The following is a 16,827-nucleotide window of genomic DNA, read 5'->3' on the forward strand; positions in this document are numbered from 1 at the left end:
GCCCCGAGCCGCCGCCCGCCGAGGTCCCGGGACCGCAGCCGGCCTCTGCCTCCCGCCCCCGGACGCGCGGCCGGCGTGCTTCCCGCGTGCAGCGCCAGCTCCCGGGAGCCGCTGCTGCCTGCCCCGGGGGGCCGAGCCGAGCTCCGTCCGCAAAGCCCACCCCGCCGGCTGGAGGAGGTCGCGGCGCCCGCGCCGAGCCCGGCCCGGCCCGGGACGGGATGCGGGTCGGTCCCGTGCGCTCGGCCATGAGCGGCGCCTCGCAGCCCCGCGGCCCGGCCCTGCTGCTCCCGGCCGCCCGGGGCGCCCCGGCCAAACGCCTGCTGGACGCGGACGACGCGGCGGCCGTGGCGGCCAAGTGCCCGCGCCTCTCCGAGTGCTCGAGCCCCCCGGACTACCTCAGCCCCCCCGGCTCGCCCTGCAGCCCGCAGCCGCCGCCCGCCGTTCCGGGAGCCGGCGGCGGCTGCGGGAGCGCGCCGGGGCCCAGCCGCATCGCCGACTACCTGCTGCTGCCGCTGGCGGAGCGCGAGCATGTGTCCCGGGCGCTGTGCATCCACACCGGCCGCGAGCTGCGCTGCAAGGTAGGCGCCCGGGGGGGCGGGGGCGCGGGGGCCCGCCCAGGTGCTCGGGGTCTCGCCCGCCGGCGCCGGGGGCCTCCGGGGCCACCTGCGGCGACTTGAGCGTGGCAGCGGGCTCTGGGCCAGCTTCGTCCGCCCCTTGGGGGATTTCGGCTGGAGAGGCGCGGCGGGGGCTCGGCGGGCAAGACGAGGCGCGGTGGGTGCTCAGAGGCCGTGCCTCCGTGACCTGCCCTTAGCGCCCGGCGTAGCGCCCGGCGTCCCAAAGAAGTTGTGGGATTGACATGGATCCCAGGGCCCAGCCATTCCCCTGCTCTCGTTCCCCCGGCTTCCCCCGCCCCCCGTCCTGGAAGGACGCCCTGCAGTGGGTGCCTCCGCGGAGCTCGGAGCAGCCGGCAGCTGTTGCCGGGGCTGCGAGGCACCTGGGCCGGGCTGTGGGTGGTGAGGGGGGCGGGGGGCAGGTGGGAAGACCGTGCCGGGCTCGGGTCTTGGGGATCCCGGCCCCAGCCCGCGCCGGGAGGAGAACCCCGTCCTCCGCAGGGAGCGGTCTGAGGTGGGCTCCCCGGCGGCCCGCGGCCTTCGCCCGGCGCAGAAATGTTGGGAAGCCCACACCGGCTAGGAACCCTCGCTGCCGCCCAGCTCTCTCTTTTCCGGCCCGCGGTTTTTCTTTTGAACATGAGAGATTCCGTTCCGGGGCAGATAGGGCTCCTAGGAGCAGGATCCTCCGCGTGCACCCCCGGCCCCGACGTCCCCCACCAGCCTCGGGGCTGCTCCTTTTCAAGCGAGAGACGGGGTCACCCCTGCGTTAAAGTGGCTCTCGGGTTTTCCGCAACTCACCTGAACTCCACCCGCCTCCCCCTCCCTAGGCTCGCTGCTGCCACCTACTGTCCGACGGGAATGAAATTTCCAAGGCGGGCTCCAGCCCGGTGCACGGGGAGGGGGAATCCTTTCTTCCCGGGCGCTGGGGCGCCGGGGCTCGGAGCGGTTTGGGGAAGATGGGGGGGGGGGGGCGGGGGGGGCGGAGCGGCTCAGAGATTCATCTAGCCGGGGCCGGGGCAGCCAGGCCTCAGAGGTGGGGTGGGTCTGGCCATTGTGCAACCCCTTCCAGTTCCTCTGAGCAGATAATAGCTGAATCCAGATGGTGACAGCCCATGTGTCACCGTTTCCAGTTGAGTCTAGGATATGAGTAACCGGACTAAACAAAAGGCCCTTAAAGAGACCAGCTAGCTTCTGAGAGGAGAGACTACCCATTTCCCTGGTGAAGGTGGAGGGTGGGAGCTCTGTGCCCCCCACCCCCCCACCTCGGGGTGGGGTGGTGCTGGAGATAAACAAACAAATGTAAAAACCATACAGAACATCCCATATCCTGTGCTAATTTTAACTCAAGGCCGTTTCTACCTGAGTCAGACTGTATAGGCAGGTTGTTTAAGGCTCTGTTGTCACAGTCTTTCTGCGAGTCATCTGTTCCTTCTGACTAATGACAGATCTGCATGTTCCCCAGCCCCTGCTTCCACTCGGAGGCTGCAGAGTCACCACATTCTGTGCTCTCTGTGGTGAGAGCTTTGGGTCTGCAGGGGGTCATGCATTTTCAGCTCCTGGAGATCCCGGGAGGGGTGGGGGGGTGGGGCTTCCTGCAGCTACTTGCAGCAAACAAGGAAGGGCCACATAGGGTGCGAGCTTTAGGGCTCAGCCCCCGTGAAAGGAGGCGACATATATAGAAGACAGCTCTTTTAAACCATCCGTAGAGTAACCCAGTGGGCATCTGCTAGCCAGAGCCCTCTATGTTGCTGGTTTGGGGTGTTAGAGGCAGCTGAGGCTTCTTGCATAAGGTGTGGGGTGGTGGTGGTGGTGCAGAGATAAATGAAGGGAGCCGTACTGTCAACCCAAGGCCGAAGGCCGAGAGCTGCAGTCCGGCATTCAGGAGGCAGCCTCTGCTTTTCTAGCTTCCTAAATGGGGTCACCGTCTCTCTGCAGGTGTTTCCTATTAAACACTACCAGGACAAAATCAGGCCTTACATCCAGCTGCCGTCACACAGGAACATCACTGGCATTGTGGAAGTGATCCTTGGGGAAACCAAGGCCTATGTCTTCTTTGAGAAGGACTTTGGGGACATGCACTCCTATGTGCGAAGCCGGAAGAGGCTGCGGGAAGAGGAGGCTGCCCGGCTCTTCAAGCAGATTGTTTCCGCCGTTGCCCACTGCCATCAGTCGGCCATCGTGCTCGGGGACCTGAAACTTAGGAAATTCGTCTTCTCCACGGAGGAGAGGTGAGCAGCCTTCGCAGCTCCTCCTGTGGCCTTGCGGGGCAGGTTAAGCGGTTAGGTACAGAGTGTTGGTTCGCATCAGAGCCAAGGGCTCGGTTGTCCCAGAATGAGTATTTAGAAAGGCCGCTCCCCAGGAGCCACGGCCAAGGATGGCTTATTCTGCACTGTCGTGGATGTGGCCCCGGGACACCTTGGTGCTTCTTTCTGTGGGATGTCACATGATGACAGGATGCCCTCCCCACTTCCACTCCAGGATCAAGTTTATCCCCATTGTTATCAGAAAGGTCAGTTCTTCTCGGGTAACAGATGGTCAGTCCGGCCTCACCGCATTGACTCCTAAAGGAAGTTTTCAAATCCTGGCTTCTACCAAGCAGGGAGCTTTTTAATTTTTTTTTTTTTTTGTACCTAAAAAGTATGACAGAGCTAAACTGTTGGATTTGCCCTATTCTGCTCTCCTCCTTTGTACCCTACTCCTGTTCCACTTTGGGCTGGCCCCCAGTACTGCTCTTCACATTCTCTGATGACTTTTCAGACCTCTTGTTTGGATACATCTTGAGAAAGTAGCCACATTGAATAATAAATGGATGTTGGCTGGAATTGGTTCCTAAATATAGATGGTGACTTTCCCTCATAAAGGACAAGATGAGCTTGATAAGAGAATAACGAGACGCTAGGATTCAGAGTTGAGGTTTCAGGCAAGGGAATTCAGGAAGCCGCGGGGAATAGACCTTACTTGACTTTAAGAGGTGGGCCGGATCTCTTCTGGAAAGATAAGGAGGGAAAAACCCCCTGTAGAATTGTGGAGGGGTGTGTATTATTTTGTTGCAGTTATTTGTGTGTGTGTGGGGGGCTGCCCCCAGCTGTGCATTTTTACCCTTGCCTCCAGATCCGTAGGAAAGAGTACAGGGTTGAGTTGCCATAAAGCATAGCTTTATATCTGACCTTGCAAAACTTATTGGAACATAACCGATTAGCAAAGAAAAGCAAAGTATTTGCAATGGAGAAGTTTCCAATTCCTGGAACATGCTCCTTTGATATGTTGATGTATTTTCTGAAACATGCCTTACACACCTCCTTTACTAGCTTTTGAAATCCGCATTGCACAGGCGAATGTCATGTGCACGGGGTTTGGCAACCCGAGGGTTAAGCAATGGCAGGCTGACGCTAGCCGGGGAACCAGCACAGGTGCAGGGTTTTAGTACTACAGCAGCCAATCAGGGGCAGACAGTGTGGGTTGAGTCATATTTTCCGTTTACAGAACCAATGGGTATTTTACATAACGACGGGGAGGTCAGGCTGAGGACATACGAAGTTAGCACATGTATACTACACTCCAGGGAACAGGAAGGCAGGAAGAAAAAAAAAAAAAAACACAACCAGACCTTTGAGAGGAAAAGAAATTGACCCATTAGCCAGCACCAAATGTTTGCCTTTGACTTCACAACAAGTGACTTACTGAAACAGGGCTATTTCAGAGAAGCAGGGAGGGGCACGGTCTGCCACCAGATGATAGAGGTTCCCCACAAGGCTCTGGGCTTTGGGGGACCCATGACCTATGGGTAGGTGCGTCTGAATAAGGAGGCACCTGCAGCTTCAGAAGAGAGCCTCTGCCTAAAGATTTTTTTCAGAGCCCCATATAGAAGATAAGCCCCCCCATGAAGGAGATAAACCCCCCCATGAAGGAGATAACCCCCCCCCATGTAGAAGATAACCCCCCATGTAGGAGATAACCCCCCCATGTAGGGGATAAAACCCCCCATGTAGAAGATAAACCCTCTATGTAGAAGATAAACCCCCCCATGTAGGAGATAGCCCCCCATGTGGAAGATAAACCTCCACAAAGAAGAAATAGGTTCAGGTGTCGATGTGCCATCCGTGGGTACGGATGTTCGGAGGCCCCGCATCCTTCAAATCCACCAGCCACTTCTGATTGCCCGTATAACCTCCAGGTCCCGGCTAAGTGTTCTTTGCAATGAAACACCCCAATAAATGTAATTAACATTCCTGGCACCTTTCCCGTCACGGTTATCGCGCCCTGGGCTCAGGTAGACAGAGTTCCCTGTGTGTGTCTATCACGCAGGCGTGAGCAGGAGTGCTGACAACGTGAGCATGATAGCCTTGACTCTGGGCCTCGTGTTCTGTAATGCGGAAGGGGGGCCCATGTAGCCCCAGCAGTCAGTGGCACGAGAAGAAGATGGGCCTGTAGGATGCTCAGCTCCCCCTCCCCCCCCCACCGCCCCAGAAGGAGGGATATACTGTTCTTCCCTGACAGCTTCTGTAGAAAAATGTCAGCATTCCCCTGAGACAAGCTCCCACTTCTGCAATGTGAACTTTGTAAGTTGTGTAACCCTATTAGGATATCTCTTCTAAGCTCTAGCCTAATGAATAGTATTTGGGGCTTTGCATCATACCCTCCGCCCCAGGCGCTCTTGATACTTTGCGAATGTTTATTGCAGTTTGTATTGGTTTGTGAAATCCTGAGTCCTGGGTGGTTGCAGGGCCCTGCTTAGTGGATGAAGGGGTAAATGGCATTCCTTGGGCCTTTGCTTTTAGTGCCTGTGGGTGCTGTTATAGAGGAGGCTTTGTTTTTTCATAGCAGCCGATCTGGAAGTAATAGCTTGTTTCCTCTCCTGCAGAAGCCAGCTCAGACTGGAAAGTCTAGAAGACACACACATAATCAAGGGGGAAGACGATGCTCTGTCAGACAAGCACGGCTGCCCGGCCTACGTGAGCCCTGAGATTCTGAACACCACTGGGACCTACTCCGGAAAGGCGGCAGACGTTTGGAGCCTAGGGGTGATGCTCTACACCCTTTTGGTGGGACGATACCCCTTCCATGACTCAGATCCCAGTGCCCTCTTCTCCAAAATCCGACGTGGACAGTTCTGCATTCCTGACCACATTTCCCCCAAAGCCAGGTGCCTCATTCGCAGCCTCCTGAGACGGGAGCCCTCCGAGAGACTCACTGCCCCAGAGATCTTACTCCATCCCTGGTTTGAGTCTGTCTTGGAACCTGGATACGTTGACTCAGAAATGGGAACTTCAGACCAGATTGTTCCAGACTACCAAGAGGACAGTGACATTAGTTCCTTCTTCTGCTAATCCCCAAACCTCAGAAACCTCATAATTCTCACACATGGCATTTCCATTTCTAAAGATGGACAGGCCTTTCGGCGTGGTGCCAACCAGATACGTGATGGCGTAAAGCTGGTAGCTGCTGAACTCGACGTGGCACCCCCTCTTACCTGTTGTGACGAGTGACTGTATTGATCTGAGCAGCACACATTCGGATCGATCGGCCGCCCTGCAAAGTCGTTTCCCTTCTCAACGAACCCTGGCCGGCTGTCTCGAACCCTGGCCCGCTGTCTCGCTGTCAGATGGGGCGGGGCGGGGGTGGGGGTTCCTGCATCTTCAGGGGTGGCAAAGAGTATGGATATCCTACAGCGTGTGGCCAAGTGAAATGGACGTGAACATTTTAAAGGGAGAGGAAGTGAGTCGCACAGTGGCGTTTTGGGCAATAACCATATTTTAACAGGGTGACAAATCACGTTGGCCAATAAACCTGCCATCTTTGACCTTGTCTCTGGGAGCTAGACTGTCGCTCCCCCGGCTTCTCTCTTGGAAAGTTCTTGGTTTGGTTTGGTTTAACACGCACCCTTCCTTCACACTCACCTCTCCCAGTGACCCTGCGCCCCCGTCGTCGTCGGAGCGGACTTTTTGAGGAGCAGAGGAGCCTGCACCATGAACCCAGACGCTCTCCTCCATTTCCTGCCAAGACCTCATTTGCACTAATGCCTTCCTTCTGACCTTGAAACGGCTCCTTCTCTGCTCTCCAAGCACTTACCAGCTAACCGTGGAGAAGTATCACAAAGATTTGAACTCCTGGCTGTTTCAGAAACTCTGAGCTCAGACTGAGGGACTTGGAGATTGTTTAAAGTCAATTTGAGCACTTGGAAACCGTTAGCTCTGTTGGGTCAGCAGTTTACCCTTTGTTCCCAAGACCATCTCAGGGTGGAACATTCTGTCTAGGAGGAGAAAGATAAGGAGAGGCCCTCCACGCCTCTCCCGAGAGTGAATGTCAAACATCTCTGTGCTTTAAGAGAAAGTGAATTTTGGATAGGCTTAGATGATTCTCAGACCCACTTCCAGGATTGTACTTTAACCCCTCATGGGTATGGTCTGCCTCTGGCATTTGTGTGTGCGGCTGCATTTTGCATGATGGGTTGTTCGTATTTCAAATTTGGCGTGGTTTACGAATACATCTCTATGATCGACATCTAGAGTGAAAGGGCCCCAAATCTTTAAAGTCGGGAGAGACTTTAATGTAGTCCAACCTTTGTCCTCTTTCTGCCACCTCCCAAAGCAGAAATCCTCCCCGGCCCCTCCTCCCTTCAGCCTCCTTCAGGTGGGAATGCAGCACCTGCTTGAATGCTTCCAGAGATGGGGAGCTCACTACCTACAAAAACTAGAGCTTAACAGAGAAAACCAACTCGCATTAAAATCCAAGAACCCATGAAATACCAGTAAGTGTCTCAGTACTGAAATCAGGTGGTTAAACGGGTAAACCAAACATACTGTATTTTGAACAATGGCACAAAAAAGCAGGCAGTCATCTTTTAAGGGCTACGCCTAGGCAAACAACTAACATGCATTGTGAGAATGCTGTGTATACCTCACGTACTGTGTACTTTGTATATATATTTTACCTTTTATACCTATTGTCCGATACTACGTTTTTGTCGTTTTGGCTCTGAGGCTTGTTTTGTTGTCTGTGTCTGTCTGAATAACCTGCGTGTCTAAAGCCACGTGAAATGTGAATGATTATCGGCAATATGACCTTGACAGAATCATGGGACTCGGAGAAGAGGGAGGACAGAGGCCCTCTGTCATATTCAACGCGCTCGTGGTTGCTCGACTGTTGTATCTGTGATACATTACCCGGCGGAGGACTCCTGGGCTGGCTGGGGCTTCTGCCGGGAAAGCTCGAAACACTAGATCCTTCCTGTACATGTGTATATACGTGAACAGTGAGACGACCGTTTCTGACTTGTAGAGAAATTTTAATAAATCTGGTTTCGTAAATAGGCGCAGTGAATTTCTTCAGAGTCCAGTCTGCCTCTGCCTTGTGCGGTCTCATGGGGGGGATGCAAAGGTCCCCGGCCTCCGGGTTTGGAATATCACAGGGAAACCCAGAAGCAAACATGATGTTGATGATGATGATGATGATGATGATGATGATGATTATGTATGACCTTTGGAAGGGTTGAGCCCATTCACTTTTTTCCACTGAAGTGGGCAAATTCATTCTGATGGGTGAAGCCAGCTTGGTGAAATGAGGTTAGTGAGGGCTGCAGGTTGGTGCAAAGCTGAGAAACATGTGGAGAGAAGCAATGGAACAAACCCTCCGGCTCTGGGTCTTTTTTAGGTCAGGGACCCTTGAGAATTTGATGAAAGCTATGGCCACTTAGAATAGGGGACTCAGGCAAATCCCACAGAATTTTGTTACAGTTAGAAGTCTGCATGTGTCCCTGAGGGCATCCGGGGCTTCCTGCTGAGAATGAGGTTCCCCCACCCTCCCCACCCTGTGTTAGATTTAATTAAAAAGGCTAATTGAGGCATTTCCTTCTGTCCCTGTAAGTGGAAATAAAGGAAGGAAAAACTAAAGCGACATTATTTTGAATCACAAAGGTAAAGAGAAAGCAAGGATTTTGATATAATTAGGTTTATAGCTTCACGGTTACATCAGAATCTATTCTAAGCCAAGTAAATTAGCATCGAGAGTGATTTTAAAAAAACCCTTTACATTGTCAAGTGTAACGAATATACAGAAAAATGCACAGAAGAGTGTTCAGCTCTGAATTTTCACAAAGCCAACCCTGGAAGGCACTGGCATGACCAGCAGCAGGATCCAGAATGCAAAACACTGCCAGGATCCCGGGACCGGCCTCGGGTCCCTTCCCGGCCCTGTCTGACACCCCCTCCGAGGGTCACTCCCGTGGGGGAGAATTTTAACTCCTTTTCACGGTAAAAATTAGAATGGAATAAATCAACTCTGGGTTTAAATGAAGAGGCAGACAGGAGTCCCAGATGACACAACTGCCTTTTTCTAGGACTCAGGCTGAGGTCACCCAGGAAAGCAGACCTGTGACACCAAAGTAAATTGCAACTCAGGCCTTGTGACCCAGGACTTTAAAAGAAATGGAAAAAAGCACATCAGAAGCAGCTGGGTGGGTGGGGGTAGGTGGGGGTGGGGTGGGGATGGTCAAAATGCCGGAGCAGCTTAGAAACCGGGGAAGCTGGGGGTTGGTCTAGGGTCATCCCACGAATAGAACTCTTAAGGCCCGAAGTTCCTGGGACCTCAGAATATGCAATGTCGTGTCCCCTTGTTCCAACGCATCTGGGCGAGGCTCCACGTAACTCCTTGGGCATACTGAAGGCTAATACTTTGGACTTCACTGAGCTTTTTAATCTAAGGATTTCAAAACACTTTGCAAGCAATTAAGGTTACAACACCTCTTAGTACTGTTGTTACATGCACCAAATGGAGAGAGATATGGGTCAGGATTGGCTGGGATGGCATGTGATGCCACAGATACATAAATGTAATCTCTTCCAAGGTAGGAGCAAATCTGGGGCAATTTCACCCAGTTACATTCTAGAAGTTTGGAACGAGGGTGTGTGAGCCTTTGGCTGGAAAGTTGATCGCTTCTATTTCCCGTTGTGTCCTCAACCTATTTGTCATTGGAGTAAATCATGCAAGTAATACCTCGATAACCTTGTATTCATAGCATACTTTCTAGAAGTTTTACTCTTTCCCTCCCCGCTCCCCCTCTTCTCTTCAGAGCAGCTGAGTGAATCTGGCAAGCCAGATATTATTTGCTCCATTTTGTAGATGAGAAAACGGAGTCGCAGGTGTCTTTCAGTAGCTACTCAGGGGTAAGCTGCTTGGAGCTGGGACTTGAACTCGGGTCTTTAGACTCCTTGCTCGGTGTTGTCTTTTGTGTCTGCACACTGCAGCACAAAGGCTTCCGGCAGATGGTGATTGGAGAAGGTGGTTTGAGATAAATACAAACACTGAGCCTTTGTCCCAGTTAACCTCTTAGAAAAGACCCAGTACCTCAGTCATAAAGGTGGGAGCATTACGCAAGATGAGAGAGAGAGAGACGACTGAATAAACACCGTGCCCCCACCATGTGCCAGGCACCACAGACCCTTGGGAAACGGTTGACCCAGCTAGCAGTCCTAGCTGCATGGGGTCAGGGACTGTGATAGTAGTACTCACCCCCTGGCTCCCCAGCACCCTGCACAGTGCTTACCACAAGGAGGGCGTCCAGTGCCAACATGGATGGATGGATGGATGGATGGATGGATGGATGGATGGATGGGTGGGTGGATGGGTGGGTGGATGGGTGGATGGATGGATGGATGGGTGGATGCGTGGATGGGTGGGTGGATGGGTGGATGGATGGATGGGTGGGTGGGTGGATGGGTGGATGGGTGGATGGATGGATGGGTGGGTGGGTGGATGGGTGGATGGATGGATGGGTGGGTGGGTAGATGTCTTCCAGCAGCTCAGAGAGCCACAAGCAAGAAAACAGAAAGCTTGTGACGGAGGTCTCTGCCACCGTGGTTCTTATTCATCTTTCAACGGGAGTCATATTCCTTGATGGATTTCTTCTTCGGTCCCTTCCGCTGCCGTTCTGGGAAAACAGCATGATGCTGCGATTCTGTGCAAATAAGTCCCATAGCCATCTTCCTCGGACTGACCGTGCGTGGGGCTAGTCTTGTGCTTCCTTTTAAAACAGTGCAGCATGCTGCATGGGTTCCTTGTCTAATTCCACCCTGGGCAAAGAGGGGCATTGCGGGAATGAAGATTATGGAATCGGCTGGTCAACAGGCCTTTGGCTGGGAAAAAGAAAGCAAGGGTTTAGTGAATCACCACACCCCCAAAAAAGAGAAGAACAGGATGTCATTATCAACTGCGCCGAGCCGCCCCTAGCAGGTTTTCTGTAATGACCCCAACTGCAGTCAAGGACTTAGCAGTTCCTAGAAGAGGTACAAGGGCAGGATGTAGCCAACACCCCACCTCGGTCTTCCTGGAGGTGTTATGGCACGGACCTCATTCTATCTTCTCAGCATCCCTGCGAGGTGGGTGATTTGTTCCCATTGAACAGATGTGGCTGCTGAGGCCCAGACACTGGACTGTCCGCCCAAGGGCCCGCAGTGAGTGGGGAGAGGGGCGGACTCCAACACCGGCCTGGTAACTGCAGGTCTTGGTCCGGTCCTGTCCTGTGCTTGGCAGATTGGGTCTGGTGCGCTAGACCAGCGACACAGTGTCTTCTTTTTGGAGCTGGCATTTTGCTGGGACAGTTTTTTGCCGGAAAGTATCAAGTGTGCCGGATTAGTCCCAGTTCCAGGCTATGGTTTCTACCAGCTGAGATGTATCAACAGAGGGCTCGGGGTACACTGCGAGCCAGGTGGAGTGCGTCCCATGAATTAGCGAAGGATTACCTCCCGCACCCCTATAAAGGAGTATGGCCATTCTCCCCTTTTGACAGACGGGGAGCCGAGCTGGAGGTTCAGAGAAGGTAAGGGATTGGCCCAAAGTCACACAGCACAGCTTTCATTTGCTAATTAACACACCCAGAGCCCTTAAGGCCTATTGTCCTTTTGTTTTTAGAACTGGGAGGGCACTTTTTAAACTTTCTAAACTCTTTATTTAGTCTTAAATGCTGTGTGGTATCCTGGAACAGGAAAAAAAAAGATGTTAATGGGAAAATGAGTGAAAGCTAAACACGGTCTGGCGTTTAATTGATAATAATGTGCCAGTGTGGGTTTCTTCCGTTGTGACAAATGTACCACGGAAATGCAGGGTGGCAACATTGGAGCAAACTTGACTGAGGAACTCTGTACTATCTTGGCAACTTTTTCTGTGAATCTAACATTATTCCAAAATTATAAGCCTATTTTTTTAAAGATTTTATTTATAATAAAATAAAATCTTTATTAAAGATTAAATCTCTAATAAAATCTTTACTTATTTATTCATGAGAGACAGAGGCAGAGGCAGAAGCAGGCTTCCTGCGGGGAGCCCCATGTGGGACTCGATCCCAGGACCCCAGGATCACGACCTGAGCCCAAGGCAGATGCTCAACCGCTGAGCCATCCAGATGCCCCCAAATTACAAGCTTATTAATAAAACATTAAGCCCATGCTGCCCCCACTTTCAGCCAGGGGAAATCAAGGCTGAGACCTGGAAGCCACAGGCAGAGAGCAGCAAGGACACTGGGGACCCAGCCTCCCCAGGCCCTGCTGCTTGGGGTGCCGGCTGGCTGTGCTGTGTGTGACCTTCCAGAACGTGTCTAGAGCAGAATGAGGTGAATGTGAGCTGTTTCCATGGAACAGGTCAGAGACTTTTCTTGCCATGGGACTTGACATTTTGAAAAAAAAAAATCAATGTCTAGGTCTGACCTTTAGACCAAGTGACTACACAAGTGTCTCTGTCCGTTTCCTCATCTGGTCGTGGCTCTGGGTCAGCCAGCCACGGAGCCAGTCTGGGGGCTGGGCCCGTCCACCTTGAACTTGAATTGCACACCTCATTAGCTCGAGGACGGCGGGAGCCAGTCGGGGGATTATCCGTGCAAGGGAGGCTTGCCCTCTGTTGGAAGAGGAAGGCCCGTGGGGCTCGGGGCTCCGGGACGCTCCAGACACATTTCTCATCCAGGCCCTGAGTCCAGAGGGTGTCTGGTGGCTGGGAGGTGAGGACCCCGTGGACCGGCTCCCTGCCTCCCCCTGAGACGGTTCCTCACTCTGTGCCCTGCACCCCTGGGCAGGTGCCGCAGGCCGGCAAGCAGCTTAGCCCAGTGTCACCCCTCATGTGACAGATGGGGAAGCCACCCTGGGGAAGGAGAAAGGACAGCCCCTTCACAGTCGAGGCTGGTCTTGTATCTGGAAACTTCTTTCTCCATAGCCCGTTTAGGGTTGGTTTCCTGAGTTCCTGCCAATGAGCATCTTTCTTACTTCTTCGCTGGGGAAGTGAATCTGTAGATGACATTTCCCCGGCAGCCCCCCAACACTCAGGATTTCTCAGACACATTGCTCCATGGCCGGTGCCTGCTGCGAACACAGAAAAGGAAAAAAAAAAAAAAAAAAAGGAAAGGAAAAATGTACAGAGGATGTAGTGTTTGCCCAACCCTGCTGTTGCGCTTTATAAGCACCTGCCCAATTTCATTCTTAGGACAACTCTGTGGGGCAGACATTCTAATTTGTCCCATCTTAGAGGTGAGTACGTGAAAGCCCAGAGAGGTTAAGTAACTTGCTCAAGGGCACACAGTTAGTGAATGGGATTTGAACATGAGGAGCCTCACTCTAAAGAATATGCCTTTAACATGTGGGTGACCCGCTGCCCCTGTTTTGGCAGGGGTCAATATTTTATTTATATTTTGTTCCTTTTATATTTTATTCTCACCATGAAAGTCCAGGCATGCCGGTGTGCCCTGCCCTCCCTTGAGGGAAAATGCTTTGCTTTTGACACTTAAAAGTTTGAACTTCAGGGTTAGAGGGACCTGGGAGCAAATCCTAGCTCTGTAGCTAATCAGCTTTAGGAAGGAGACAAGTCACCTGACCTCTCCCTGCCTCGGTTGTAGCAACAACGGAAATAGCACTGGGAACACGTCCTCCAAAAGCTGTGGCAGTGAAGGTTCTGGGAAGTAACGCGTGTCCAGGGCCAGCCCCAAGGTGCCACACAGCTGGCTTGAAAGTCAGGCAAAATCACTTCGAAGTGGAAAGAACCCAGGCGGGGACGTCAGACAGACCTGGATTTGGATCCCAGCCTAGCTACTTATTTGCTCTGTGACCTTCAGCAAATTGCAAAACCTCTCTGACCCAGAATTTCCTCATCCATAAAATGGTACATAACAATAAGTGTTTTGCAGAGCTGCAGATCTGCAGGCAGGCTTGGTGATAAATCACACCAAGGAGCTGGTCTGGGATTGCAGTCAGAGATTACAGTGTTCCTCTTGTCATTCTTAAGCACTTCCCCCTCCCTCCTTTGTCTTCCCTGCTCTTTCCCTTCTGGTTTGCATGCTGGCCAAAGTCAGAGTGTTGACTGTTCTGAGGGAACAGCTTGAAGGGGAGGGTCAATGGCTGGGAACAGGGCCCAGGGGGTCAGCCTTCCCACCACCTCCTACCTGGGAACCTGCTGATGTTGACCCTAGTACCCTAGTCAATTCAGGAGCAAGCAGTCTGACTTCTCTGACCTTGTCCAGAAACTCACCCTGGGTGGGGTGCTGGGGGTGGGGTTAGGGGGCAGGGTGGTAGGGGGTGGGGGGTACATGACTTGCAATGGCCACTTTGCAGATACTGCCTTGATTCCCAAAACAGAAGTCTCACTGGGATCCCACAAGGAGAGATAGGATTAAAAAAATTAACACATGGCCAGTTTCTGCTGAAACAAGGGGGAGCCTATCGGGTGGCAAGGAGAGGAGCCTGGAGTCACAGAGGCCCAGGGTTTAACGTGTGGCCCGAGGACTTAACCCCGGTCCCAGCCTCAGTTACCTTGTTTGAGAAATGGGTTTAGTAAGAATTCTCAATTCCTGAGACTGTGTCGTTGAAATGAGATCTTTCCCGTCAAGCATTTCCCTGACATATACAAAATACTCAACAAATGTTGGCTGCCGATAATCGGTGTCCAAGATGGTCAAAAGTGGTAAGTCAGTCCGTCAGAAGAATGTACTAAACAGTGCTTCCCATGACTGGGCGTGGAGGACCCCGTGAAGATACAGATTCTGTTCCTTGGGGCTGGAGCGGGGCCTGAGAATCTGCATTTCCGACCAGTCTCAGGTGGAGTCTATGCTGCTAGCTCACCAACCACAATCAGGGGAGCATGGGGTTGAAACCCATTTGCAAATGGAGACCTGTTAGGGCTCAGGTAAGATGAGCCAATTTCTGAAAGCGGGTCCAATTTGGGGTAAATCTGGGCAAAGGGGGGTGGAAAGAAAGTACTAGTTAACAGCTGCTCGGCATTGAGTGTGTTGAATGAATTATCCTTGGGATCATCACAGCATCGCTGAGGGATGGTCTTGTGTCCACCGTACAGGAGGGGGAACTGGCACTCGTCCAGTGTGCGAAGTCCCCAAAAGATGGGACTGAGATCTGGCCTTGCGTCTGATTGCCTCCAATCCATCACCGAACCTGTCTCTCTGTACCTCAGAGGTAAAGACAGGAGCCTGAGAACACAGCCGAGACAATCCTACACAAGCCACGTCCTCCCTCTCGACCTCAGTTTCCCTGTTGGCAGAGAGTGGCCTGGGCGTAAATGACCCCTAGCCCTACCCCTCCCCTCCGCCCTACCTCCTGTTGGAAGAGTTTATCTGTCCGTGGGTGCTCCAGTCTTGCTCAGCATTCCCTTGGCTGCGTCCCCATTTCTCTTCCTAACTTGGTGCTAATGTTCTAATTGCAGACATATCGATGTCACCCGTCCACTTAGGAACACTGGCAGGGCTGCTGGACACGGGCATCTTCCTCAAAGCAGGCCAAGCAATGTAGCGGTAACCAGAATAAACTTAGCACCTGGTCCAGAAAGAACATTCTTCTACACCCCAGAGATGAGCCTCTAGGCGTCCGCAGGTAGAGAAGGCCACTTGCGTCAACTTGAAGTCATGTGGGATCTAGTTTCACCTGGAGCACAGGCTCGGAGTCTTAACCCTATAGGGCCTGAGTGCCAGAGAGACTGGTTTGAACCTACACACGGAGAGACAGGCAGACAGGCCTAGGTTCCCCAGGCAGAAGGAGGGGTGCTCCCACATACCCCCCGGGCTCATAGAGAACTGGGCAGGATTTCAGAAGAGCATGTTGGCCAGAGCTCAAGTCTCTGCATTCCAACCTTGGGGTAGGTCATTGGGCAAGTTATTTATTCTCTTTGATCCTCAGTTTCCCCGTCTGTAAAATAAGGCAGATGTTGGTAGCTGTCTGCTGGGGTTCTGGTGGGAATTAAATGAACTAATACAGGGGTGCCTGGGTGGCTCAGCCAGTTAAGCCTCTGACTCTTGGTTTCAGCTCAGGTCATGATCTCAGGGTCATGAGATTGAGCCTCGTGTTGGGCTCTGTGCTCAGCATGGAATCCACTTGAGATTTTCTCTCCTTCTCCCCCTGCCCTTTCCCTACTTGCACATGCACACTCATTCTCTGACTCTAAATAAATAATCTTAAAAAACAAATAGGTGAATGAGCTAATAATACATGCAAACCATCCCATGCAGGCCATCCCCATAAATGTGAAATCTGTTAAGAGTAGTGACTTCTCTCTTCTACTTATTATTGGATACCCAGTATCTGGAACAGTGCCTCGCACATGATAAATGTTTACAGGTATTTATGCAACGACTGAATTAGGGAGCCTCTAGAGTATTGGTTTTCAAACTGTGTTCTGAGGAACCCCAGTGTATCTAGGGCCACTAAATGGTGAGATGGAGGGAGTGTGAGAGAAAAACTAGAAGAGGAACCAGCATCATCCTGCTCCCTTCCCTTGCTCAGATTCCTCTCTGATTTATATGTTATATATGTGGTTTTCTGGGTAAAATTTTACTTGGAGTAGGATTTTTGCAGCTGAAAAATAGTTAAGAACATTATTAATACCAAAAATTTATTTCCTAGACCACCTACCTTAGATTGTCCTGGGTGAGTGTTAGAATACTGTTTCCCTGACCCCACACATAATCTACTGAGTCATATTTTCTGGGGAAGGAGCATGCATTTTTAATCAGTTTCTTAAAGCATTCCTATTCATGCTAACATTTGAAAAACACACATCTGAATCATTTTACAAGTGGGGGAAATGAGGCCTTGTTAGGTAAGGTGCCTGGCTCAGGATCTCGAGGGCAATGTTGGAAGGGCTGGTGTAAAGGTGTCTTAACCCCTAGACCAGTAGTCTTTCTAGGCCACAGCTTCTATGATCCTAAGACAGGCAAGCTCCTTGTGGGCCCAGGTGATGA

At 52.1% G+C, this 16,827-nt stretch overlaps 1 protein-coding gene and 1 long non-coding RNA gene across 2 annotated transcripts; one reads left to right on the forward strand and one right to left on the reverse strand.

Annotated features, from left to right (window-relative positions):
• The first annotated feature begins 203 nt into the window (after positions 1-203).
• Positions 204-7,918, forward strand: TRIB1 (tribbles pseudokinase 1). The gene is made up of 3 exons (XM_072774484.1): positions 204-578; positions 2,547-2,839; positions 5,473-7,918. Exons 1-3 carry the CDS (start codon positions 219-221, stop codon positions 5,936-5,938), a joined length of 1,119 nt encoding a protein of 372 aa, XP_072630585.1. The 5' UTR covers positions 204-218; the 3' UTR covers positions 5,939-7,918.
• Positions 6,317-15,527, reverse strand: LOC140603827 (uncharacterized). Its single transcript, XR_012006800.1, has 2 exons — positions 15,188-15,527; positions 6,317-12,952 (listed from the first exon to the last, which is right to left on the reverse strand). It is a non-coding gene; the product is annotated as an uncharacterized lncRNA (long non-coding RNA).
• Positions 15,528-16,827: the final 1,300 nt, after the last annotated feature.

This window comes from Canis lupus, chromosome 14 (assembly GCF_048164855.1).
Source record: "Canis lupus baileyi chromosome 14, mCanLup2.hap1, whole genome shotgun sequence".
Taxonomy (NCBI): Eukaryota; Metazoa; Chordata; class Mammalia; order Carnivora; family Canidae; genus Canis; species Canis lupus.

Coding starts and splice junctions, on each gene's coding strand:
- TRIB1 (XM_072774484.1), top strand. CDS start 219: ATGCGGGTCGGTCCCGTGCGCTCGGCCATGAGCGGCGCCTCGCAGCCC. Junction 579..2,546: donor GCCGCGAGCTGCGCTGCAAG/GTAGGCGCCCGG, acceptor GTCTCTCTGCAG/GTGTTTCCTATTAAACACTA. Junction 2,840..5,472: donor GTCTTCTCCACGGAGGAGAG/GTGAGCAGCCTT, acceptor CCTCTCCTGCAG/AAGCCAGCTCAGACTGGAAA.